This window comes from Carassius auratus, chromosome 36 (assembly GCF_003368295.1).
Source record: "Carassius auratus strain Wakin chromosome 36, ASM336829v1, whole genome shotgun sequence".
NCBI lineage: Eukaryota > Metazoa > Chordata > Actinopteri > Cypriniformes > Cyprinidae > Carassius > Carassius auratus.
In genome coordinates, this window is record NC_039278.1 from 8,681,571 (window position 1) to 8,709,038 (window position 27,468).

At 35.8% G+C, this 27,468-nt stretch overlaps 1 protein-coding gene and 1 long non-coding RNA gene across 2 annotated transcripts in view; both read right to left on the reverse strand.

Annotated features, from left to right (window-relative positions):
- Positions 1 to 442: 442 nt before the first annotated feature.
- LOC113055693 (uncharacterized) lies at positions 443 to 1,639 on the reverse strand. The gene is made up of 4 exons (XR_003277560.1): positions 1,498 to 1,639; positions 1,193 to 1,377; positions 971 to 1,050; positions 443 to 593 (listed from the first exon to the last, which is right to left on the reverse strand). It is a non-coding gene; the product is annotated as an uncharacterized LOC113055693 (long non-coding RNA).
- Positions 1,640 to 3,912: 2,273 nt separating this feature from the next.
- LOC113055141 (AT-rich interactive domain-containing protein 3A-like) overlaps positions 3,913 to 27,468 on the reverse strand; it is a 37,625-nt gene continuing 14,069 nt past the window's right edge. The window contains exons 4-9 of the mRNA XM_026221157.1: positions 13,759 to 13,831; positions 13,086 to 13,269; positions 10,574 to 10,821; positions 9,215 to 9,481; positions 6,619 to 6,708; positions 3,913 to 6,537 (exon numbers count right to left, since the gene is read on the reverse strand). Of these exons, the coding sequence (XP_026076942.1) occupies positions 6,410 to 6,537; positions 6,619 to 6,708; positions 9,215 to 9,481; positions 10,574 to 10,821; positions 13,086 to 13,269; positions 13,759 to 13,831 (990 nt within the window). The 3' untranslated portion in view covers positions 3,913 to 6,409. The remainder of the gene's footprint in view (positions 6,538 to 6,618; positions 6,709 to 9,214; positions 9,482 to 10,573; positions 10,822 to 13,085; positions 13,270 to 13,758; positions 13,832 to 27,468) is intronic.

A 27,468-nucleotide genomic window follows, 5' to 3' on the forward strand; every position in this document is an offset into this window, starting at 1 on the left:
ATTTTTTCACTGATCTCATGTTAACTAATGTCATATTGATGACTTTCAGGTAGTACAGAGACAGGCTGGTGACAGGTGATTTTCAGATCGCACCGCACTATGGGTCAATTAACTGTTAGTAGCAGTAATTAGCATGTTAAATAAATGTAAAATGAAGCTTACTGTTTATAATTCTTACAATTACATATAGTAATATAATTATGTATTATAAATAATATACCTATTATATCTAGTATAATTCTTACAATACTTATTCATGTACACAATATATTCAGGTTTAAAACAACTTAAGCATACTCGTATATAAACATGTACACTGCCATTCAAAAGTAATGATGCTGAAAATTCAGGTTGGCATCACAGGAGTATATTCCATTTTAAAATAGAAAACAGTTATTTTAAATTGCAATTATACAATTAACTATTTACAGCAATTCATGAATACATTTCTAATAAATTTAATAGCATGACAAGCATTTTGTATGTGTCCTTTCTTTCATGTTGTCCTTGCAAAGTCTCCACCGTGGTTTACTGTGCTGCATGGGGATGCTCCACTCAGTCAGAGAAAGGTGTGCGAATGTATATCTTCCCAGCTGACATAGAGAGGAGAAAATAATGGTTGGCTCAAGTCAGCAGGAGCAATCTAAATACAAATAAAAATTACAACAACAAAAAATTGTTAGGTAATTATACTTAAATTTATTTGCACTTTTTTACATTGACAATGTTTTACTAGAAATAAGGAACAAGCAAAGCCTTGCAAAACCCAGGGAGCTGAGGCTCATGGTGAGACATTGCAGGGAGTCATCAGTGTTACCTATAACTGTGCATTTAACCACCATGTGATATGTACTGTATGTGGGTAGACAAAAAAAAAAGGTGTGTGTGGAAACTAAACTGAAGTCAGTATGCAGACAAATTGCGGCAAAGCAATTTGTCATGACCAAAAAATTCAAGAGTAGGCTGAGACCAGATGCTATTCCCACAATCTTTGTACACCGTCCTGTGGTCAAAAAGAGGAGGGCCCTGCTCCACGATGCACCCCTAGACCTGTGAACATACAAGAAATGGCTACTGATTACAGCTATGTTATTTCAGGTGATTCATATATAATAAGTACAAACTCGTACTAGTTGAAGTAAAGTGATGTGATATTTTCAATATTTAAAATTAGCAAAACCATGTATTCTACCTCTATCAGTTTCAAAGGTTGAGGAAAAAAGAACGAGGACACTCAGAGAAGGGAAAGTGAGAGTGAAGAAAAAGGACATGGCTAGAGAGGAGAGACAGGGACAGGTGACACTGCCCAGTCAACCAGCAGCAAGTCAGTCAGCAGCCAGTCAGCATTCCAGTGAACCATCAGCCAGATACCAGGGTCTATTAAAAAAATTTAAGAGACAAGAAAAAAAAAAAAAGATCAAGCAATGCAAAGGCAGCACTAAGAAAAATAATGAAAATTCAGCTATCAAAAAAAAAGGTCCCCTCAGCTCTCCAGACCTGCATCCTCACTGATGCTCCATCACAGAACAGTTCAGTGGCACCACTAATCCTCCACCCACCAGAACCCACAGAATATTACAGTATGTTACTTTTATACACTAACAAGTCTAAGTATATAATACAGTATTATTATATAATATAGACAGGTAATAGTAAATGAATCACAATGACTAAAAACACTCCACTCATGTTTTTGCAAACTCAATTCACTCTAAATGTATATCAATAGGGTGCATTTTATTATTAAGTAATTTAATACGTGTAATAAGGAACAAACTTTATAACCTCATTTTTACCACTTCCACTCACCGCTGTCACACGTTATATTGAACTAACGTAATAGGCTATGTAACGTTAGCTAACTTTCCCCACCCTGCAAAAAAATATGTTTATACTCCTTTTTTTCTAATTGCAAACACGATGGATGAAACTGAATTATGAGAACAGATTTTACAATTATTAGGGTGTTCGTTACTAACTTTATTCAGCTCCAATCCTAGCCTAATCTGTTAGTTATCTGATAACAAACCTTAAATCTACTCATTTAATGAGTGATTATCTACAAGAAGGTTTTAATTGGCAATTTATTGTGATTAAGATGTACTGATAATACTCAATCTTATTATTTAAATGTCTTACCTGTTAAAAGTGCGTTGCAAACGGTTTGTTCTGCTGCATCTTCTACGGCGCGGCATCGGTTTGCCGCTACTTCCGGGAACTATTGAGAGGCTCCACGAGCCGCCATTGCTGTAAAAAAAGCGTTCCATTGGAGTCAATGGAGTTGTCGCAACTCTCACTCTATATGGCTCTGGTTTAAACCAGAGACTGATGAAAAAAACACAACCGAGCTTTAGCCAATCAGAACACGCGCTCGATGCGGAGGGCGGAGCTTCGAAGAACAACGGCGTAACGTTACGCAGAAGTCACATTGACAGTGTGTTTACAGTTATTGAAGCACCAATAATGGCAAAGCATCGTTTGACTGCAAAGTAATTTATTAATATCAAATTAGGGCGAAAAACAACTAGTCTTTGTATGGTATGATTTTTTTTAGTGGAAGGTCTATAATAGACTACAACACGTGACAATGCTAGGTTTGTGATAAAATGCCCAAAACTCGATCTATTTTCCTCTAAGCAATGCAACGTTTTCAGCTGGACAGCTTTGTAGAGATGAACAGTCATTCAGCCATGATTACCATATTAAATCCCCCATTTTTTTAAAAGAATATGGAACACAGTGGACCTTTTTTATTTAATTTTTCAGTAAACAATCCCAGATATGGGTACTTGATAAATAACTATTCCATAAATTATATAGTTATATAAAGATTTTTTTTTTTAATGAAATGAATCTAGAACCATACTGACATTTCATCAGAATTACATTTTATTGTATGCAATGTCTGTTTACAGCTGAAGATCTCCATAAAAAAAAAAAAAATCAAACACTGAAAAACCTGATGCTTGACAATTCTAAAATGTAAACGTCAAGAATACATTTTGCAAACTCTGAAACAACATGAACTTTCTTTAAAAAAAAAAAAAAAAAAAAAAAAAAAACAGAAACCGAAAACGAACACACACAAACTGAAGCTCCGGAATTACCTTTACATCCCGACATATAAAATGCAAATAACTTAGGTTAAAAATAAAAAAATTCCATCTAATAACTACACTTGTTATGAACGTGTGTTGAGGTGTTCTTGTGTCATTGTTTGGGTTACCAGCATTCAGACTGAGAGATTGACGTGTGATGATTTGCCAAAATATAGGTAATAGAGAATTTTGAATCCTTAATATTCTTCCCATCACAGCACTTATGTGACATTCTTTGGATCCCATACACCCCCCCCCCCCACCCCCCACCCCAGTTACAGATCGATATATTATTTTTCAAAATAAAGTTAATTAAACAAACGGCGATTAGAAAGGTTAGGATTGTCTTTGTCCTTCACCCCTAATAGAAGCAGGCAAGAGGCTGACACTATGCAATCGAAAAGTTTTCAAAAGTTGAATTGGTGCACAGCGGTACACGAAGCACCCTAACCAAAACCTCCTAGGAGCTATTTCAGATTCAACCCAAGCAAGCCAAAACTCAAAAGCACTCGCATAAGAAAGGGATAATTAGAGAAAAAATTAAGAAAAAATCTAATTAATAATCCTCGAGTCATTAGGCTAACATTTAGCATTACTAATATAAAAGGGTAAAATAAATGTTACATGCACAGTGACCGCAGCTCTACGATGAACGTGTCTGTATAACTAGAGGTAGAAGTGTATTTCCTGAGAAGACAACAAATGCCTTATAACGTAAAACCTAAATTTCACAGCTGTCTATGTATCGGAAAAGTGAATGACTTGATTTTTAGTGTAACGTTAAGATCTGCAGAGACAAAAGCAGGCAAAGAAATATCAAAGAATAATAGAGAAGGTTTATTGTACAGCAATTTTGGTTGTCCTTGCAATAAAGTTAGCATGCAGTATTAAAGTCTGCATACGCTAAGGCATACATCAGAGTTCAAACCGACTTGACATCCCTATTATGGATACTAACAGCTTCAAATGGGTGATACGTGTATCTGTCTTACTCTTTGTGGTAACAGTTTTATTTCCCAGAACAAAAAAAACAACAACAATAGATAATGGCCATTACAATTAAAGATCTACTCCTATATGAATGTGTCACTTAAAAGTTGAGGGATTTGATTCTAAAATGCAGAACAGCAGATAAAAAAAGAGAACAAATTCTCTTTAAGATATGTATTGAAGAAAAATGTGCCGTTTTTACAGTTACAAGCAAAGAGGTGCTGGATATCATGGCTAATACATTATAAAGTATATATATATATGCTGTTCTACCTCACAGCCGGTAGATCCATGTGAGAAGTGGCAAGGCTTGCAAACGATTCTTAGCTGATAAATGAGTTTTTGAGGTAGAGATTCTGGCAGTAATGACTTCTGAGTGTGTGTTATAATGAGGTGTCCTTATATAAACAGAAAAAAAAAACTATAATATTGTAGAATACAGACAGAAATGGTAACATTTTCTAGACTGTACGGCAACTGTGGTCCTGGTAAGTGTTATATGCGATGCTTCAAGAGTTGCTAGCACGACCTAGCATGCGTGAGGATCTCTGCTGCGAAAGCAAAGGCTACAGGTTTGACCCCAAATAAAGGGTCAAGGCTTATAACTTCAAGTTACTCAAGTTGTACCTGCAAGCGGTTGTGGATTAAAAATAAGGCTTTAAGTTTCAAGAAACCCCATTTCCAGAAAGCCTGGAGCATCTCTCGCCTATGAAACACCAAATAATCATTCAACTTCATATGAGTGAAGTCGGTAGCTATTATACGACCTGGTTTGTGTCAAAAATGGTTCACCCCTAGATGCCCACCAAGTGGCTATTTGACCTCGCATACAGTGTAATGCTAGAAGAGCTTGGCATAATTCATAAACTGTAGCTACATGTTTATAAAATCACTTCTTACTGACCAGAACAGTTGATGATCCATTATCTCAAATCCCTTCAGAAAAGAAAACTTCATTTTTCTCAAGACACTTTCAAAACTTCCCATTGTAATTTCCTCTGGTTTGCGCGGTTGACAAAAACAAAATACAGACACAGAGCACGATACAGAAGCAGAAACTGCCCTGCGTGATGAAGCAGCAAAGGCTGCATCGTTGGACCCCTCAAAACTGCATTATATTAAGCTTAAACTCCTGATGACGTGACAAGCTAGAGATCTTCAGTTAGTCAAGAAACTGTTCAAACCTTCAAAATAAACCTATGATACTGTCATGCTTTGAATCAAACTGCAATGATTTTCAGCCCAACTGCTGATCTAAGAGAAAGCTCTAGGAAAAAACTGCCTCTGAACTATTTCCACATAACCTTTAGAGCAACTATGGGTGAGAATAAAATGGTTTGTGGGCCGCAGCAGGTCCAGGTACATTCGGATTCAACACCTGCAATAACTCAGCGACCTTTGCGAAGCTCACGGAGAGTCATGAAGATGCAAACATTAAATAAACAAGAAACATGAAAACAGGGTATGCTTGCAAGAATACACATCTACATCAGCTCCTTAAAGGGACAGTTCTCCCCCAAATTAAACTTCTGTTGTTCCAAACCTGTATGAATGTTTAACACAAAAGAAGATATTTAGAAGAATGTTGTCGGTCGCCATTGACTTTCACAACTGTCATAAAAGTCAATGGTGACCAGAAACTGTTTGGTTACATTCTTCAAAATCTCATACAGGTTTGAAACATCTTAATGTTGAGTAAATGAGTTTTTATTTTTGGGTGAACCATCCCTTTAAAAAAAGATTCTTAACCGACTTATATCAAGCTCTGAGATGGGAAACCAAACAGCTGGACACTTGCGACAAACAACAGTCAACTTCCGACGGTGACGCAGTTTATATTGTGTTCTTGTTCGCATTCAAACTGTGCCAGCCTTCACAAGGCACTGCAGATACATACAGAGAGAAAATCAAATCTACAACAATATATGATTAGTTCATACCCTCAAGCTGTTCGCGTCACACGTTATAACAATAATACTATTGCTATGGGTTCGCTTATTAATGAAAAGCTATTGTCAGTCAAGAGATTATAAAACCCTAAAAAGCAGAATCGCCGGACAGTGTGCTCACAGAAAGAGAAATAAATTATTCACAGGTTTTGCATATACATTATATCATCATCTTTATAATAAACTCTGTCGTCATTTTAGATTTCTTTTGACTCCTGAACAAAGGAGAGTGTAAATAAGAGACCTGAGCTAGTGTACTTCAAGTTGAGAACGATTCAGTTATTCCTGCACTGGTTTTTTTTTTGGCATATCTTCTGTAGTAAGTGAGGTTGCTTGGCTTTGGTTTTGCACTGACGGAGAGAGTCTGAGGTGCTAAGGCGATTGGTTGTTTGAGGATGAGGTAGGTGTGTGCTGGACAGATTGAGGCCCGCTGTTTCCCGAGGAAGATTTGTTGGATGCCCCTGATGAGGTCGACGCCGCGGCCTGGGCGAAGAGAACACCTGTTGTGGGAAAACAGGAAGATTAGTCACAGTCAAAACAAGGAGAACTTGAATATAATCTACGTGGTGATGGCTCCTCACCGGTGTAGACGACTCCGTTGAGCTCCAACGACATGCTGATGCTGTTTAGGCCATTGGTGGTCAGGCTCATGGCCGAGTCTTGCCTGCTCTCTGATAGACAGAAAAACAAAACAGAGTCATCAATAAAAAAAGTAACTGCACACCTGTATATTAGGGCTGCACAATAATGTTTAAATGCTTAATCATTAATATTTCGCTCTAAAAATAAATTGCAATCGCATTGCAAACCACCACATAAACAAACGGGCTGTATTACACTTTTATTTGAACATGATATCTCAACAGTTCGCTAATGTTCATCAGTGCTTTTTCTGAAGCGTAAAGAGCGTGCATGCTCATGGTTGCCAGGTTGGGAAGATTAACGGGCTGTTTACATGAAACGGTTTACAACTTTTGGGGATTTATTCATGATGATGGCTTTTTGGGAGCATTTAAAGCTGCGGTAGGGAACTTTTGACGCTCTAGCGGTTAATAAACAGAACTGCTTGCGTCTTGTGGAAGAACATCGTAGCCGGAACTACTTCTCTCTGTTTATGTCTATGAAGAATCACAAAGGTACTGGGTTACTCCGCCGCGGTACCCCCGAAGCAATCTAAAATAGTCTGAATATAAACAATTATTATAGGTGTACCCTAGTGATTCAGGACAAGCTAAAAACACGGTTTGGAAAATGGATTCATGGTGTACTCGCTTATTATATACATTTTATAAATCTTGAACACAAAAAAAAAAGTTACGGACCGCAGCTCTGATTGGTTATTTTTTACCGGGAGCAGATTATTTCTGCAAATGGCAATAGGACACTGGGAGGAGCAAGAGGAGCTTGATTTTTTCACGGATTATCTGTCTCATATTCTACTGTCAGGACATAATGACAGGTTTAACAAATACATTTTTACAAAAGTTACCTACTTCAGCTTTAACAGATTTCAAAATTTTACAATGTCGTTATCATCTCTTTCTATACTATAAAGACATGCATTTGTGAAAACAGGCATGCATATTACGTGTTCAGTCTATATGCATCCACAATTTCTTCACAAAGTCATATAACCAGCTACATTTGGATCTGTGTGACCTGTGACTATTTTGACAATGTTTCCACCTGTACACAAAACTTAAAAAAAAAAAATGTAACGAAAATACTTTTATGAATAAGACCCTTTCACGAAATCCTGACCAGAGATGCAAGGCAGATGGGTCCAGCAACATTTTTCCAAATATCATCTTCTATGTTCAGCAGATGAATGAACCTCATACAGGTTTGAAACAACCCGAGAATGAATAAATGATGACAGAAGTTTAATTGTTTTGGGTGAGCCATCCCTTTAATTCCCAACATTTAAGACATAGGGTACTGGTCCGTACACACCACTAACTCAAAGTATGAGAATTGTGGCACTCACAAAGCTAGTAATAATATTCTGTTGGCAGAATAATTCCAGCAGGGGGCACTGCCTCAGCTATTTCAAGTTGATAGATAGAAGCAGGCTAAACAAATGAAAAGAGTTCACATGCCGCAGCAAGGGAAATTTATTCAGCCCCTTCTTCGTCTTCCGATAAAATACACAAGGTGAAACTTGTAGTATTTAACACCTCTAACCAAGAGAAGGAAGTCATGCTTGTGTTGATGAGGCAGGGATTTCCCACGCGGCAGAAATATTGGCCTTTATCTTTTTGTCGTTGTGGTCAACACCTTCAGTCTGCTAATGAATCAGACCCTTCATGCCAGCATTGTTTAAAGTAGATACATCAATGCAATTCGACAGTTCTGATAAGATCTAATCAGAGCACTTCTAAACAGCCTTTAGTGGCCTGGTTCATTAGAATATTACACTGTGGGATCATGAGAGTTGGAATGACTCATCCTCGAGAACGCTGTTGACATCTCCACCTGACAACCACTGATCTGTAAAGCGCACGTACCACATGCGAGTAATTTAGTCTGGCTGTGGTAATATCTTCACACCCTTTCCTACAAAATAAACTGGTTCCAGCGAATGATGATGATTTCATTCCACACAGAGGTTTCCCTGAAACATCAAACATTTTATAAAAAGGTCTTTTTTTTCTTCTTCTCAGGTTGGTGTTTATGGGAAAGGATAAAACCACAGTTAAAATGTAAATTAAATCAACTCTTTGTAGTCTAACTGTGCCTGATTTTTTACAGTGCAGTATGTTTCAACGCACGTTTAAGAAATAAGCATGACTGTACAACATACATATACACCTTCGGACAATGTACCAAGTTTTTTAAAATTGTTTTATTAATACGGTGTATTTAGATCTCACTTCAGATGCTAGCTTTTTTTAATACAACAACACATCTAATGTAAACACCAAATGTTCATTAGAGTCCAATGAACCAGAAAACGGTCTTAAACCATTATTATTAGTAGTATTATTTAATAAGCATGCCATTGAATGCCAAATAACAGATTTGTTTTCCATGAAGCAAAAAGCCTTGTTAATAGAAATGCACACTTGATAGACTGTATCAGAACTGCTGGTGTGGTCGGTTTTAAAAAGTGATTGCACATGCCTGCTATTGACATGTTTGGTCCATCTGTTGGGCCGAATGTTAAAGCATCAGTACCTTGGCTGTTGATGCGGATGTTCATGGGGATCTGTGCGGTCATGGCCAGCAGGTTGTGTTGAAGGGCTCTCTGCAGTAGCCGCTGGTGTTCCTCCAGTGGCAGTGCTATCTTCTTCTCTGGGGGCTCTCCGGACTCCAGCTTGTCCCGCAGCTGCTCCAGCGCAGCGACCTGAGCGATGGTGGCCGCCTGTGCCGCCGCAGCCTGGGCCGCAGCTACCGAATGAGTGGCCAGAGACGCAGGCAGACGGGTCTGAACCCCGTCATCCTCTACAACAGACAACAGGACAGAAGCCTATAGAACCATATGGCAACATCCGAGTCATTTTTCTAAGATGTCATTAGATGGAACCACAGTACTGGCCAGATCACGTTACTGAGCGATAGCTAATGTACTCTTTTATAATCTTAATTACAATCTTAGATAACTCAATTAAGGTAATGTATTCAGACTACTTTGATTACTTTCAGATAACTTTTTAACCTAAAAAAAAAAAAAAAAAAAAAAGAGAGAAGAAAATATATTATATGCTTTGTTGTCAACAAGAAGAAATGCATTCAACTTTACACTATGTCAAGCAGGGTTTCCCAAACTATGGTTAACGAGTTGAAAAGCTAATCGTTAATTTAATAATAAACAGGAAAAATGTAAATAATACATTTTCAGAAAATTAAAACCGTTAAAATAAAACAAATGAACAGACAAAAAAAGAAAATCATAACAATAATAATATTTTATTATATATATATATATATATATATATTTTTTTTTTTTTTTTTTTTACCTACATGTCAACTTGGTCATTAACTGACATCAGAGAAGCGTGAACTTGCTCATGTGTTGTTAAATTATTGAAACATAACTTAAACTCTCGTGGGTCTTTAAGTAAATATTTTATATTTAAAGAGTTTGGCTGACAAAAGGACTGGGAATCTCTGCATTAATAAACATTAAAAAGTCACATGAAAGCATATAATAAAGAACTACACATCTCTATATTTTGTCAGTGACTGAGAGGTCCTTTTGTCCCCAAACTCAAGAAGTATGGATTACAAATTTACTTACATGGCATTTACACGGCCATTCTATTGTGTGAAATAGAGTCAAAGCTAAACGGTATTAGACACCCTAAGATTTTTTAGAAAGAAACTTGCTGCCATTGTGTGTGTAAAATGTAATCATGTATTCCATTTTTTTTTTTTTTTTTTTATAATCTGATTATGAGCATTTTAAAATGCAATATATTCTAATTACCAGTACTTAATTTTTGGAATCTGGATTACATGTAATCAGTTTCTACCCATCATTATGTAACCATGACCCACTGCATTATATTTTGTGAGTCTGCAAGCAGGCTTTACCTTTCTTATTTTTCTGTAAGGATGAGACAGAGGCTCCATTGCTGGGCAGGGTGATGCCCATGGGAGGCATGGAGAGTTTGGGTGCAGAGAGCATGGCAGATGTCCCGTTGGGCGAGTAGCTGAAGAGCGAGCTCCCGAAGCCCTGTCTGCGTCCCTCTCGCCGGTTACTGTCGATGGCTGCCTGCAGCTCATTGGGGTTGCTGAGACACCTCTTCTCACATTCGTAAGGATACAGATACTTCATATATCTGCAGTGCACAATTAAAGGGGTCATGCAATGGAAAATCTAAATATTTTGGAGATTAAAACACATAAGTGGTTACTTTTAAATAATAGTTACTAGTTTAAACTCCCCAGATTAAAATATGAATGATTCATTTTGTGTTCTGAACTCATGTCTGTCCATCAATCTCAATAGCCATACTACTTCAGGTAAAGAAAGACCTTTTTGGTACAAAAAACATTGCAACCTAAACTAAATTTGAGAAATCTGAAACTGGATGTGCATGAGCATGATGGTATAAAATAGTTTATAGATCATTAGATCAAGGGAGATTCCCCACCTCTTGGAAATCCCCATTTAACCAGCAATTTTGAAAAACTGGTGGCTAAACAAATTATTGACCATTTTAATAATAGTCCTTTGTCAATTACATCTGATGCAGTTCGGCTTTAGGGTAAATCATTCAACATAAATGACTACTTGTTATTTTATTGAAAAGGTAAAGGCATTAATGGATAAAGGTGAAGCGGTAGGGGCTGTATTTCTTGATTTACAGAAAGCGTTTTAAACTGTAAATCATAATATTCTTTTACATAAATTACTCAATTTAATTAACTTATTTAACGTATTTTCATTTTCAAAATAAAAATCAGTACATTTAATTGAATCTCATCTCAATTATAAATTCAATTCATTGTGCCTGTCAACTGGTGTTCCACAAGGGTCAATACTGGGGCCAATTCTTTCTCATATTATTGTCTGACAAGTTGGTCTAATACACTTGCTATAGTTCAAAAACCAATGGAATAGTTGTACAAACAAAGCACTTAAATTGTTTTCAACATTTTCATATATCTTAAATACCGTATTTTTGGACTATAAGTCGCACCTGAGTATAAGTCGCATCAGTGCGACTGATAGTTCGGAAAATACGGTATTTATAACCTGCTTAGGTGGGAAAACATCACTTAGTTAAAAGTCTGCATAAACCGGAAGTAGCTGCCGAATTTATTGCAGTATAGTGATGTATTTCAAGCTAAATCTGAATATTGAATAGAGGGCATGGTTTTATGTTTGCGCTCCTCCTCTCGGTGTCTCACTCAAAGCAAACTAGCGGTTGGAGGGGTGGGTTTAATTTTAATTATATATATTTTTTTTTTTCAGCAGATAAACTTTCAGAGATTAATTGTTCACATCAAGCCTAGCTATGTTCATTGGTAAAGTCAATTTTGATTTCATTTGGACTTTAAAAATGTTGGTTTAGTTTATTAGATTATACATGGTTTAGCTCCTCCTCTGGTTGATTTTATTCAATTTAAATCTATTGAAAACAGAGTAACTAGTAGAATCTCGTTTGGTCAAGCAGTTTTTTTCATTCAGTGGAATTCAATACCACAATCAATTAGAGAATGTACATCCTTTAACTCATTTAAGCATCATTAAAACCAACAATGTGAACACTAATGTTGTTTATATATCTTAATAAGCTGCTTTCTATTTAAATCTTTTCTTTATTTTTTATTGTCAGTATTGTATAATTTGTGGTTTAATTTTTGGTTGAATTTCGCTGTTATTGTTTTTAAAATATTGTTTTTTGGCCTAATAACATCTGGCAAAGGGACTACATTGAAAACTAGCCTTTGGGCTAATTTGGGTACATTTACATTCACGAATGTTGATTAAATGAACACGGTCCCTTTTTTGTGAAAAATAAATAAATGGTGTAAATGTGTCTCACTGCTGTTTCTGCATTAGTCAGTCAAGCCAATGGCTAAACCAACTTCACACTCTTCCGGTTAGTAGCGTGAAAACCATCTGTTCTTTATATTGTGATTATTTTATATACAAAAAGCGATCAAAACGCTGGAGCAGTCAACTCAAGATAAGAGTGAGTGTACAAGTGATTTGATTCAGTATTCTTGACCAAACTCCCATTAAAATGACGGTTTACACTGCTCAACAAGTCTGTTATTTACATAGTAAGTTATTTACATAGATCGGGTTGCAATGAGATCCTTGCATCTTGCAACAACTGTGTTCGGCTGCAGTGCAGCGCTGCAACCTGATGCAACGCGATTCATTCTAAATATAGTGCTTTAATCAACACTTCTCCCTATCAGGTAATCTTGGCGGCTGATGGTAAGGATGCAGTGAAAGCTTTTGAGAGCGTTCCACATGTTATGCTCATTTCATATGCAAAGACGTTAGCCAATCACAGCAGTGGGTGTCTCCATTCTGCGTGTGCAAGTAAACATGATTTCTCCTGTGAAGGTGTCGGTGAGTACGTACTGTGTTCTGAGAGTGAAGGCAGCGCTGGTGATGGAGGTCGGCAAGTTCAGGCCCTTCGTGATCTCCCTCCACAACTTTTTATTTATGACCTCCACCAGCCCCCCCTTCTCTGTCACCAGCTGGTACAGCATATAGAGATCCAGCACCTGCTTGGCCATGATGGGAATCCTGTTCACTGGAGTCCCTGCATGGAAACCAACAGCTGCGCTGAGTGACTTAGCACTCAAACGTATCCTCTACAAACGAAAGGAACTCCTATTTTAGTCTTCGTTTGGGAAAACGGTAAAGGTTTTCTCTTTTCTCAAGCCAGCAGATTTCTGTGCTCATGCATTTGTGCTTTAAATAAACCTAGCTAATACAATTTATCTCCCAGGTTATTCATTTCTTCATCAGGAGAGGGTTCAACAGATGTTAGAGAACATTTTCTGCAGTCAGTTTAATAGGAACACGTTTCAACGGTTTCAAGGCCGGATCATGACATGGGCATGTGTTCGAACTCCCATGTTAGACCTGCCTTAGCATGATATGGAGAGAGAAAACTGCTGTGCTTCGATATAAATACACACAAAGATCACTGAAAGAAGAGCAGGGTGCTGATATGGAAAAGTCTGGGTCATCAAGGTCTCTCTATAAGATGATATATGGAGATGTTTTTGATTTTCTTTACACATACCTCTCTTCTGCATGAAGCTGAACAGATCGTCCAGGAACTCCTTCCTCTTTGGGTCACTGTCCAGTTCATAGAGCTGCATATGAAAAACACACAGACAGACAAACGAGGTTAAGAAGAGCAGCGAATGAAACTGTGCTCTCATTACTCACTTTGCCATCTCTCATCCGAAACTGCATTATATTTTATTTTTTATTTATTTATTTAACCTTTATTTAACCAGGGAAATCCTTTGAGAACAAGCCTCTTTTGCGAAGGAGCCCTGGCCAAGAAAGCCGCAATAAGATATAAGAGACTGGTCTGTTTTGTGAAAAAGTCATGGCTAAACCGAACTGTTAGCTAGCAAGTGCTCGAAACTAATAAACTAATACAAATAATGAAAATAAAGTGTAACTATTTCTTTAGAAGATATTGTTTCTGACATTAAAGCGTAATTAAGGTGTAAAAAATGGGTGATTTGAAGTTATGCATTGCAGCTGTTTATGCACCGAGGCCGTTTGGTACAGCATGCTACCATAATACACTTACTAATATGATCTGCAATATTTGCCAAAATAAGGAGTATACAAGGCACATTGTGCAGAATAGTACATACCAAAATGCAACACTCAAGACCTTTCTTTTCCACTACATTTTAATGATCAATAATTAATAATAATAACAAATTAAATTCTATATACTTGTTTTTCATTTACACCATTTCAATTTTAAATGTTTCATTATTCATTATAAATGATACATTAATAACAATAATAATACATTTAATTTTTTAACAAATTAGTATTGTTTTTTAATTATAGTATAATTATATTAATTAATGATTATTATTATTCATTTAAAATTTTCTCTCCTGTTAAACCATTTTTACATTTAATGTATGAAAGGTGCTACATACATCTTTTATTAATAAATATTTATTTATAATTATTTTCAAAATGACGTCCACAAAATGCAAACTAACCTGCTGAATTAAACATGCAACATGACGAGGTGATCAAATATAGGGAGGCCGAGTGAGAACAACACAGCACACTATACTTTGGAACATTTATCATTGCATAATGCATTATTTCATAGTATAAGACGTATGCAGTAAGCAATAAGCAAGCTAGTTCCTAATATTCCCGAGGACAAGAACTGTTAGTTTTATGATGATGAAATGTAAAAATGTTAATCAAATCTTCAGTTTTAATTAAAGCAATGTTTCTAACAAATGCGTGAATGTCTGAAGGATCTTAATGACAACAGAAACTTCATGTGCCAGAAAAACCCTATTAAATCACGCACAGCCAGGAACACAGGGCTGGAAGCAGAGCAGTGGGCAGTGTTGAATTGGTCATTCTTTGTCTCCTTCCCTTGTTGCTCTCCTCCACGGTTCCTGAGCTCTCATTAGCAGCAGAGGTGGAGGGTCTGAGTGAAAGTAAAGGGAACGCTGAGGGCCAATGAGGGTTAATTACAGGATGTATGGGTTTCTGAGGAGTGCCACACTATAAATCTCACAAATGAACTGCCTCTTCTCTATTTTTTTTTTTTTTTTTTTTGAATGGTACTCCGCTCCACCCTTATATTTTAATCATAATTCTGTGTGTCCAAAACCAGTCACCCAGAAGGGAGCTTCATATCATTTTCAAGTACCTCTGTGTAATTCTAAAGGAAGAATCGTAAGGCATTTAACATATTTGTCTCAAAAAAATGCTTTGAAAACTCATAAAACTGTAACCGTGTTAGCAGAGTATACTGGAAAATAAAGCACAACAAAGTGCGCAGCTTTAATAAAATGATATGTAAAACTTCTGATTAATTGTTGAAGGGGTTGACTTTTTTTTTGTTGCGTCACAAAGTCAAGGCGGGAAAAGTATGAGACTATATTTTTCAATTTGTATTTATGAATTAAAATTTCAACTAGCTGCAAACGTGTGTTTGCATGGTATTGCATTAGTGAAATAAATTTTTTAAAACCAAACATACTTAAAAAATATGATAACTGAAAAAAAAAAAAATTATATATATATATATATATATATATACTCGATTCCCAACTCTGATATTTTCAAATAGTCAAGCTAGGGCTGAACATTAATGGTTAAACAGTTAAAATTACAATTATTTTGCATCATATTATATATATATATATATATATATATATATATATATATATATATATATATATATATATATATATATATATATATATATATAATATGGTTAGTAATTATTTTTATTCATTTCATTGCACTCTCACATAAACACAAATGATGAAAATGTTAAAGATTTAGGCAAAGCATACAGTGCAGATGACTGCCTGAATAAAAAAAAGGAAAAGAAAAAAAGGAAAAAAAACCTAGTTGCACTTTTATTTGAGCAGAATATCTCAACAGAGATCACTAAACTCCAGTTTACGGGTTTGCTAGGGCTTTTATCTCATCAGCATTTTTTTCTGTAATATACAGAGAGGGCGTGCGCATGGTTGCCAGGTTTGGATGATTAAGAAAGGAAAATGTATCAATTCATGAAAAAAGCTCTGATTAAGGATTTCAAGTTGAAATCTGGCAACCCGAAAAGATTTGTTACCAATGCAAGACAACGCAAACAAACAAATTCAAAATATGTTTTCAGGATAAATAACCCATGAGCAAATATCACAGATGATTATGCTTTATAAACTGAGAGAAGAAGAAACTGAACTATGAACTATAAAATGATTCATCATGTAACCCTCTAAGGACAAACACATAAAAAAAAAAAAAATCTATCAGCAAGTAAAGAGGAACCAGTCATTACGTTCCCAACTTTCTGTTTGAAATCTTTCCCTATAAGAGCTTTAGCTTTCACAGATGGATAGATCCATGGATCCTTTTGCCCTAAATTCTGTGTATACACCCTAAGCCCCCTCCCTCGTGCAGTGAAAACACATCTGTTTATGTGTTTGAAGCGGGTGGAGGCAGAGCTGTCCGACTTTACCTCAAATACAGGGTGGAGAAATGTACCCAAACAGAGTCGGTTGGATGTGAACGTTTCACTTCAAATGATTTAAGACCTTAAATGTGGTGTCAAAAATTTGGTGGTAAATTGCTGGTAAATTTAGCGAAAAGTACTGACCAACATCACAAAAAAAACCTAAAATCAACATAATAAACAACTTAAACGGGAGAATACAAACAAGCATTTTCTGTCCTCATTTGAATTCAGGAATGTTTTCAAAGAAATGGGCTACCAAAATAATTACACATGTAACATACCTAACAAATCACGTTACACTTAAGGATGCATGATAAATCCTATTTCTAATCGTAATTGCGATTTCGGTTTCTTGCGATATTTGCCAACTGATTATTTATTAAAGAGATGCTTTATTTTAATTCGGCATTTGCGTTCTCTTGCATTGCTAACAAGTCTTCCTAAGCTTTCATGGTTGGGACTCCCAGAGCGTCAAGAGTTAAAATCCCTGAATCTATATATTTATATATACATATATGACAATAATCAGGATAAACACTAATGTTTTAAGCAAACTAATCATGATTAACAGTTTAAACAATCATGCAGCCCTAGTTACAATTAACAAAATAAAGGTGTGTAATGCTTATATGGGTCAGTTTTACATCTCAAAAGGATTTCAGAAGTGAGCGAGTGAATGAATGAATGCTGAATTGGATACCTTGGATTGACACTGAGAAGGTCTGACATTGTTTTATCGACACGTGAGCTGTTGGCCTCCAAACGAAGCAACAACATTTCACACCTGACGATCACCTCAAGAGGCAAGCAAAACGAGAAAAGGGGGGAAGGGCCGGAAATGAGAGGCCCAAACGGGGGAAGGGTAATTATGAAAACACATAAGAACAGTATCGATCTCATAGAGGCGCCTTTTCTCAGACTCCTCAATCTGACTTCATTTGAATGGTGGTGTTGCATTGAGGGCAAAGGAGAATGTGGTTTCTGTATTACTGAAAGAAACTAAAGGGTCACAACGTCTTTAGCTAAAGCACGCCTTCACCAGAAACACCTGCAGGGGATAAGAAATTGACTTCAGAAACCTGAAACTCTGAATACTGGCTATATTATTCAAATTTCTTTTTAATTTAACCCATACTGAAAACTGTGGGCTGTGAGTCAGTCCAAAGTTTCGAATACACTCAATAGATAGTCTAAAAAACCCTGCATGATAATTATTCATAACTTTTAATCATGATTATTTTGCTCCAAAAAAAATATATATATATATATATATATATATATATATATATATTCATTTATGAGAAAAGATCTGACGGGTGGGATTTGAACTCTTGATATCTAGCAACTACAACCATTATAGCTTACGAAGCCTCGTTACCAATGCAAGACAATGTGTTCAGGATAAATAATAAGCGGGCAAATAATGCTTATAGCAGACAATTATGCTTAAAATCGCAAAATAAAATAATATAAATAAACTCATCACAATTAAAATACAAATTTTCTTTAAAAAAAACATTTAGTGATGGAAAACATATATTGACTATCACTATAACTTTTGCTACAGTTACGCCCATCGTTTACACTTCTCCCGCATTTTCCACATTCGAAAACGGAGACTTTTGAAAACGCTGCTGACCACGTTTTAGCTCGAAATCTCCAGGGTTGCGTTTCAGTGTAAACGGACCAAAACGGAGACTTTTGAAAATTATGGCATGGCTGCGCACGTGATCTCTGTGTATCCTTGATGACCATATAACGTCTCTGTCGAGTATGTCGCTGTATTTGTTTTGGCATGACTCCCAATTGACATTTTCGGCTGCCTTGAAATCATTAGTAACTTTGAGTAACAATTCCTCCTCATCATCTGTCCACACAAAGTCGTCCTTGCTTTTCCTCGTCATCGTGCTCATTGTTGAGACTTCTTGTTTACACTTTTAAGTCACACCCAGTGTGCATGAATGGTCACATGACATGTGTTTTCGGTTATGTAGTGTAGATGGCGATCGTTTCTGAAACGCCAGTGTAAGCATGAATCGTTTCAATTCTCAAACGCCGTTTTAAAACGAAAACGCACTAGTGTAAACGGGGTTTTAGATTTTTGACAGTCAATGTGTGAAAAATTTTATATTAATGAACACATTCAATACTTTTTTATTTTTATTTACTTTTTTTACTATGTCTATTGCTGCTATGTAAATAACCTGTACAGCCTTTTGCACATTCTTCTCTTGTACATTCCTGCTCAAATATTAATTACGTCTACAGCATACGGTCCTTATTCTTTTTTATCTTACTTTTTCCATACCATATTTATATATAATTTTATTGTGTTTGTATTCTTTAATAATTGCACTGTCCATGGAGCGAACCGGACTTACATTTCACTGCTGGTCATATGCTCTCCATATAACCATGTATGAATTAAAAATGTAACATAAAAATGGTACATTATTTGGTCCTATGGTGTTAACTAAAGTAATATTTCTGACAAACTCATGAATGCCTGAAGGACCTTAATGATAACCGAAGCCACATTTTCAAATTATTACACCAGAATGAAGCAATTTATTGAATCCACCAGTCAGGATTTAAAAGTTCTCATGTCAGAAGTCACACAAACAGCAAAAAATTTCACAGACAATGAACAACACAGATGACAAAATTAACTTTAAATTTGAGATACTTGCTCTGACAGAAATAAAGAGAACAAAAGGGAGGGACTATCAGCTATCAGGTTACATTTGGTATTGTAAAAGTAATTTATTGCATGTTGAACCATGTACACTTCCTATCAGGGTTATTTTATAACTAAAACAATTCATAAAACAACGTTACATATATACATAATACATTATTTGATAAACATTTGACTTCTGATCACAAATTCTTCCACCAACCCTCTCCTCAGGTCTCATTCACAAACGCTGTGTATGCAAACGCTCGTGTGCAAAATCTGTGTGGGCGAATGGTTTCACAGAGAAAACATGATTCATAAATAAAATGTACAGATTTGACTAAATTTAGAACCAACTCAAACCACATGTACTGAAAAAACCCTGACTCTTGGTTGAAAGAAACAAGTATATTAAAGGGAAGAAAACTTCTTAGAGATGAAAGACACTCCAGGTTGATGGACAAAAAGTTCCATTCATTACATAATTTTACATTTATTTCTAGAATCCAAATGCATTAGAAAAATAGGCAGATTTTAAAATTACATTTTCTTTCAAATAAGAAAATTCTTCATTTTACTCATAAATGGTCTTCTGTGGTGGATGAATTATGGTAAATGCCCTCTTAATGTTTTCTATATTTGATCTCCAGTGACCAATTTCCAAGGAGTTTATTAATTGCAAATCAACAATTGTTGGGCACATTGTTATAGTTTACAATATAATTATGATTTTAATTCAAATAAATATTCAAATGTGAGCTTAACCTGAATCAAATAACATTGGTTGACCAGACAAAATTCTGACATTAAAATAATGAGTCAAAATGGTAAAATTATCAACCATTTTACCGGTCAACCCATGCAGTTTATCCCATCACCAAGGAAAACATGTTTTTTCTTTATGATATCAAAATGGTGTTTAATGATTAAGCTTGGAAAATAGCAGATAGGTTATGCTGATAAAATACATAAACTGAAACCAATAGTTGCTTTACTGAGAAGGCATATTGTTTGTACAGTACCTTTTTCATGATGTGAAATGTACCCTAAATCATAGAATGACTCATAAGAAGTGTGATGCAATGGAAATGGTGCTAGCCTAAGCTTTCCGTCCATCTTTGTTTATAATCCAGAGTCTAGAGGCCCGAGCTTGACATCAGCAGCAATGTCTGGACAACATCCATCTATGAACTACTCTCCATAACAGCAATTCCTGTCGGCAAGTGCTCGTTCTCCCGCTTGGACATGAGTGAGTTATCTGTGCAATTAAAGCTGCTTGAATGGCAGAAGGCCTTTGGGAGATGTCTGTCTGAAACTAAATATGAATACATGATGTCACGTCTACATTAACAACACCATTTCATTTATTCACTGTGTAGAACATTTTTTTTGTGTGATGGGAATAAGTAAGCGGTTGACTGTTAATAGGTCAGCGGTGGAAGCAAATCTGTGAATTAGGCAAATCAGGCACTGATATGTTTTACATCGGGAGAATGTTATTTGTTTAAACAAAGAGTGGGAGCTGGAATACACAGGACTGGACGATAAATCGCATCTTAGTCATTATCACCATTTCTGATTCTCTCGATTTATGACGCATAATCATTTGATTGATTTACTCGCTGGTTATTTATCTTGAAAACCTTTCATTTTAAGCTGGCATGTTGATTTTGTAACAAGCCTCCACAAGTTTTCCTCGTTGCAGTTGCCAGAGTTGAAATCCCTTAATCAGAGCTTTTTCTTAAATACATTTTCAATGGTTTACGTAATCATCCCAACCTGGCAACCTGTGCACATGATCTCTCTACATCATTGAAAAACAAACAAACAAACAAACAAAAATAAACACCTGACAAACATGTAAACTGGAGTTTATGCGATATTAAATAAAAGCGTAAAACAGTCCGTCTGTTTTCTTTCATGCCATTTTTTACGCTGTTTGCTGCTGTCAAATGATTAATCACGATTAATCGCATCCAGTTTTTGTTTACATAATGTGTTTACTGTGTATATTTATTATGTATATATAAATACAAACACATGCATGCATGATATATTTAAGAAAAATAGGTTGTTTACATATTAATTTATTTATATATTTAAGAGTGTGTGCACTTTGGATGGGTTAAAAGCAGAGCACGAATTCAGAGTATGGGTCACGATACTTGGCTGAATGTCACGTCACTTTCACTTTTATTTTTTTTATATATATAATATAAAATATAAGAATATGAATATATAAACGTAAATATTTGTACAAAAATTATACTGTATGTGTGTATTTAAATACACAATACACACACATGTAAAATGCAAACAAAAACTTTTATTTTGGAATGAGATTAAATCGTGATTAATCGTTTGACCACTAATTTGCTGCAACCAATTCCACAAGCAAACTATGAGCTGATGTTCTCTTGATTTGTGCTTGAGAAAGTGCAATAATTCTGATGAGGTGTATATAAAAAAAATATATATAATAATTATAAAATATTGCGCAGCCCTATAAAAACGTGAAGTAATTAGCAGGAGTTTATAGCAATCCACCAACTGGTCAAGTGATGATAAGGAATATAATTAGCAAGAGTTTATGAAAATTTCACAGACGTTCAAACAATAAAAACAGTGACAATAACAAAATGTAATAAGCAACATTATACATTGATTTAACATCTGTTTGTCGGACAAAAACAAAAGTGACGATACCAAAACCAATTAAGAAGTGTTATGGATTCAGCAACTGCTCAAATGACGGTAACCAACTGATGATAAGAGGATAAATAGCAAGAGTGCATGTCAATTCTGACAATGCATGAAATCTCTGAAGCTAGTGGAATATACTGATGGATCAAAACTGCAACTAAATCATATTAAAAAAAATAATTCAAGCTTCACTTCAGCTTGGTGCATTTAAATGGCTCTCCTCCCCTCAGTTTGCAGTGAGCAAATCAATGTTTAATGTTAAAACCACTAAATGGCGACTGACTGTAGAGGGTGTGATGAATTTTTAAAGAGCTCTTTTCTTTACTGTCCATCTGGGCTCCATTTGTCCTGCTGTTCATGTTTACAGCGGACATCAAAGGATACTTATCTTTTTCTCAGGAAGTTTGTGTGAGAGGAAGAAGTGTAACATTTTATAGAGCTAGATAATTACTTTTTTTTTCTGTTCATATTTGATATCATGAAAGTCTCTTATTGAAGAACAACAATGCATCCAGTTGGTTTATGATAAAATGAACTCTCAAATCCAGTTGCATGGGAAGGCTAGTGCCACCTTAAACCACAGAGCAACGAAACGGATGCAGTATGAATTATATTAATGCAACAAACCATCACATTGTAGCATATATTTAAATGAAGCTAGAAGAGCTATATAGATTTGACTCTCTTGGCTCTTTATCACCATGCCGTGCTGTAAGTGACAATGATGAAATCAGAGACGCTCCCCTTGAAATCCGATCAACTGTGGACTGTTTAGGGTTTCCACGTACTGTAGCAACTTGCAACATTAATATAGAATGCATGGTCAAAGGCTTTCAAATGAATAACTGCTTCAAATTAAATTCTGCTCAGAAAATGATTTAGTTAAACAGAAACAGAAACCACCTGGCAGCACCGAGAGCACAATTTGCATACGAAAAAAAAATCTGATGCAATGGACTTTTCTTGTATCTTACTTACAAGATTTAACAACAAAGAATAGAAAAAAAGGCAAATCACATCAATCCCAATGAATTAAAACCACAAACTTGGCCAGCAGCAGACAACAGTACTAAAGCCATCTCATTGTGTGAATGATTACGATATGCCATTTTTGATACCAGTGAATAAATCTGGGTTTTTTTTTTTTTCAAATTCACTTTATGGCAGGAACAGATAGTTATGCAAGAGGATTTGGCAGCATGCCTTAAAACACGATTAATTAATATCTGTATCAAACATAATCAGAGACACAGTGGCTTTGCATTTATTTTGGCCGTGTCCCAGCTGCTGCAGGAAAAAGAGCAGCTGTCACCTTTCACAGGCTCTGCGTAACGCCGGAGGACAGGCGGACTTGTACTTAGGTTTCTGCAGGGTTAATGAAGTTAAATATTTAAAGACCTTTTTAAGACTACATCAAGGAAATTTAAGGAACACAATGTGTATAGCAACACTTCAAAGATCAAAGTATAAATACAACTTCCGACTGATCTCCATTACGTTTTAATGAATTTGACGAAAATAAATAAAAAGCTTAAGGTTTGAATAACTCTGTTTCAAACTACTAGGATATGAAAACAGCTGTTACTAGACCATCTGATCACAATGAAAAAAAAAAAAAAAGTATTACACACTAGATACACACAAATATCGAAAGATTTTTAAACATAGATATTTGAGAAGCAAAATGACATAAGAAATCCTTCCATCTTGAAATTGGTCAAAATAAAGTGTTTATGATTAAAAAGAACAAATATCTGCCAATGGTCTCAGAAAGAAAAAAAAACTGCTTAATTCAAAGTAAAAGTTTTTATTCCCCATTGACAGATACCTGTTCTGGTTTTAAACTTAATTTTGCTCAATTTCTCAAAAAGCCAGGACTTCACAGCTTTTTGCATCTTTTTTTGCATATCAAGCAAATGTATCTTAATTTAAGGATATTTCCGTTGGAAAACAAGACAAAAATACTGAAGATTTGTTTATTGCAGTGCACGCAACATTCAATGCCATGACTTTATGAATTTAACCCCCAGTTTCACAGACATGGCCTAAACCTAGTCCCAGACTAAAATACATGTCTGAGCTGTTTTAACTGAAAGAAACTTGTACTGCATATCTTTAAATACATATGAGTGCCACTGTTCACTCTCAAGATGATTTTTCTTTAGGAATGTTTATGAAAAGACATTTAAATGTTCGAACTGAACTATGGCCTAAACCGGTCTTAGTCTAAGCCCTGACTGTGAAACCAGGTCTAAGACCTTCTGCTCTGATTTAAGACTAAGAATTTGTGGAACGGTGAATTAAGACTTTTTTAAGACCCGCAAAAATGAGTCACGGGTTTTATTTGTTAAAGTGTGCCAGAGTTCAGTTTGGAAAGGTTCCAGCTGTGACGGCCGATAAAGACTATGGCGTTTTTTTTGGCAGGGTCCAGATTATCACTTTCCCTCAGGCACATTCCTCACTGCCCCCACCCACCTGCCCAAAATAAACCATGGGCCTCAACCCTTTCCACATGTACGGAAGCACAAACTACACAAAAACAAACTATTGTCACGAGGCAACAAGTAAATATGTCTACACATTAGTGTGTGGTTGCAACTGGGTGTATCTTCCAGTTTCACATTCTCAAATTCAGAAATCAAGCAGGGGTGTAAAGTATTCATTATACAACCAATCAAGTACCACGCAATCATTGTGCAACATCTCAACGTACAGACAACGCTGAATGGCTTGACTCTTGATTGCATAACTGCCCACAACACTCACGTTTTCTGGCAACGACTTGATATGAAGATAATACTTGGAACTGGATGCTAAAGCCCCAGTAGCATTTCTGTTGTAAACACCTGCACGTCACATGCCCAGCATATGCATATCACATGACCTTGTACTCAAAAGCAGGGTACAAAATGTTCAAATCCAACTTGATTATTCAAAAAAATAATAACCCACAATGCTCCTTAATCAGAAATCTTGGTTTAAAAATTCCCCAAGAAGGGTACAGACGTCACAGCACTTCTGGAGCACATGAAACAGTCATTATGGGAAAGCGGTATTACAAAGGCATGGAACATAATCACAATAGTACAACTGCATGTTGTCTTTCAGTTCCATAAATCAGCCACAAATGATCTTACGGTCTAGTGTTTTCACCTGTACCTGATACTTCAATGTTAAAAACATACCAATACCAGCCTTTCTCCAGTACAGGAGAAACTACAGAGTATCAGGTCCATCTTTGTCACCTGCTGATGACAAAAAACTAAAAAAATCTGATGTGTCAAAATAGATCTGTGCATTAAGTCTTGCTGTGTAAATACAACAGACCGGCCAAATGATCTTTTACGTGTAATGTGTTTGATTTGTCATTTTATTATCTTAATTTAAACTCTTTAATGCAGCAGGGGAACAAACATTAAACTGTTTTAAGTGTGTTTTTTTATTTGGCTGGCAGTGCATAACACAGCTGATTGACAGGTTTTGTCGTCATCACCTCAGCTCCAGACGAAGACTCTTCATTGTCTCAAAATAGCAGGGCTACCGAACTCTTTCTGTATGTAGGAGCGAGAAACCTTCAATATTCAAAGTTCATTTTGAGAAATCAACAAATATGCATGTGTGGGATTCTTCATGATCCGGCATTTGGCTTCATGTTCTGAGATATGTTCTGATGTGTCTTAAAACTTCCTTTATTTTCAGTCACATGGCATCATAGCAAGCCCCAGGCTGCTCTTAAGAGCTAAACAACTACAGCTAATATATAGCTGTGTGACAGACAATATGTGTTGGGATATACGCTTCAGGTTTAGCAAACAGAAAGAACAAACGAAAATACATGAAGTAATAAAATGACTTTTACAGTTTCTGGATCGTAGCTACAGTCTGGTAAGAAAACGATGTTGGAAGTAGGGCTGTCACTTTTCGTTCGAAAATCGATTGCACAATCGATCGGACCAACCAAAAAAAGTTTCGAAAATGAAAATAGGGAATACATTTTGACCAAAATATTAATTCTAAAATAATTAAATTATAAAAAAAAATTGAATGTCGGGCTGTAAACAGGTTTGCGCTTTTAAAAAGATGTCAATCAAAACGTACTTGTCGGGCTCGGGACTTGTCGGGCCTAATTTTTAAGGCCCGATTACAGCTCTAAATAAATAAGAAATATTGCTGACTTGTGCGTTTTCAGCGCTCTCTTTTTTTCGTCTTTTTTTTTTAGACATGGAAAATCGATTTTACAATCGATTCAATGAACACTTATGTCTTAAAAATCGAAAATGCTTTTTTCACAAAAGTGGAAGCCCTAGTTGGAACTAACACGTCTAGTTTGTGATTAGCTGTGCACCAACATAATCGAAAACTACACAATTTGAATATTTAAATGTAGTGCGTTTTTGAGCATTAACAGTCAGATGTACTCGGTATAATGCTTAGTTCAGGAGTTCAACTTTCATAACTTCAAAAAAAAAAAAAAAAACACACTCCGCATAAAACATTAGAGCTTCAGCCCCAGATACATTATTCAAGTTAAGTCCTGCTCGCGGTCATTGCTTGCAAATATTAAATTGAAAGACTGTTTTGCTTCAACAAACATCTTCGGGCATGATCCCCTAAGAAGGTCATTAGACTGTAACGCTGCTATATCAAACAATGTCAGTACAATAATATGCTGCAATTCCAGATAAATATTTGCACTAGGACTAGTGAATGCATCAATTTCTATTCTTTACACAACATTTATCCTACACACCTGCAACCATCCAGGTGTGCAAGGAGTGTTTACTTGGTCTATATATGTTTTTAGACCAACGTCATTGTAGCAGGACCTGTTTCAGGTTAGAATAACCCTGTCCACCAGGGTCTGATGAGGGCTCGGGGCAAAAACCAAAGTTAACAATAATTCTGCGTTCATGAATTCTCTAATCATCATAAAGGATAAATCCAGAAAATGTGTAAGCGGGAATCATTTTGCAGTGTAGACAGCTTCAGTGATTATAACGGGGGTTTTAGGAAAAGTGCATAACTCACATTAGACTGAAATCATGGACCGTTGCTTTCTTAATATCATTTATTCATAGTTTAAAAAACTATTTTGTTTTTCATGCCACTGAAATAACCAATGTGATGTCTTGATTTTATCATTTGTCAAAAGAAATTTGCATATAACCAGAAAAAGACTTTCTATTTATTGACTTCAACCATTATTACAATATCAAGAGCAATAATGATTCACCCTCTAATGAGGTCCTGTTTTATAAAAACATATTTACACCATGTAATTTTAGTGTAAATGAATGTACATAAACATAAGCACCATGTCAGATGCAGCTTCTGATGCACCTTTGCAGTGTAAAGTTGGCTTTTGTTGATGTTGG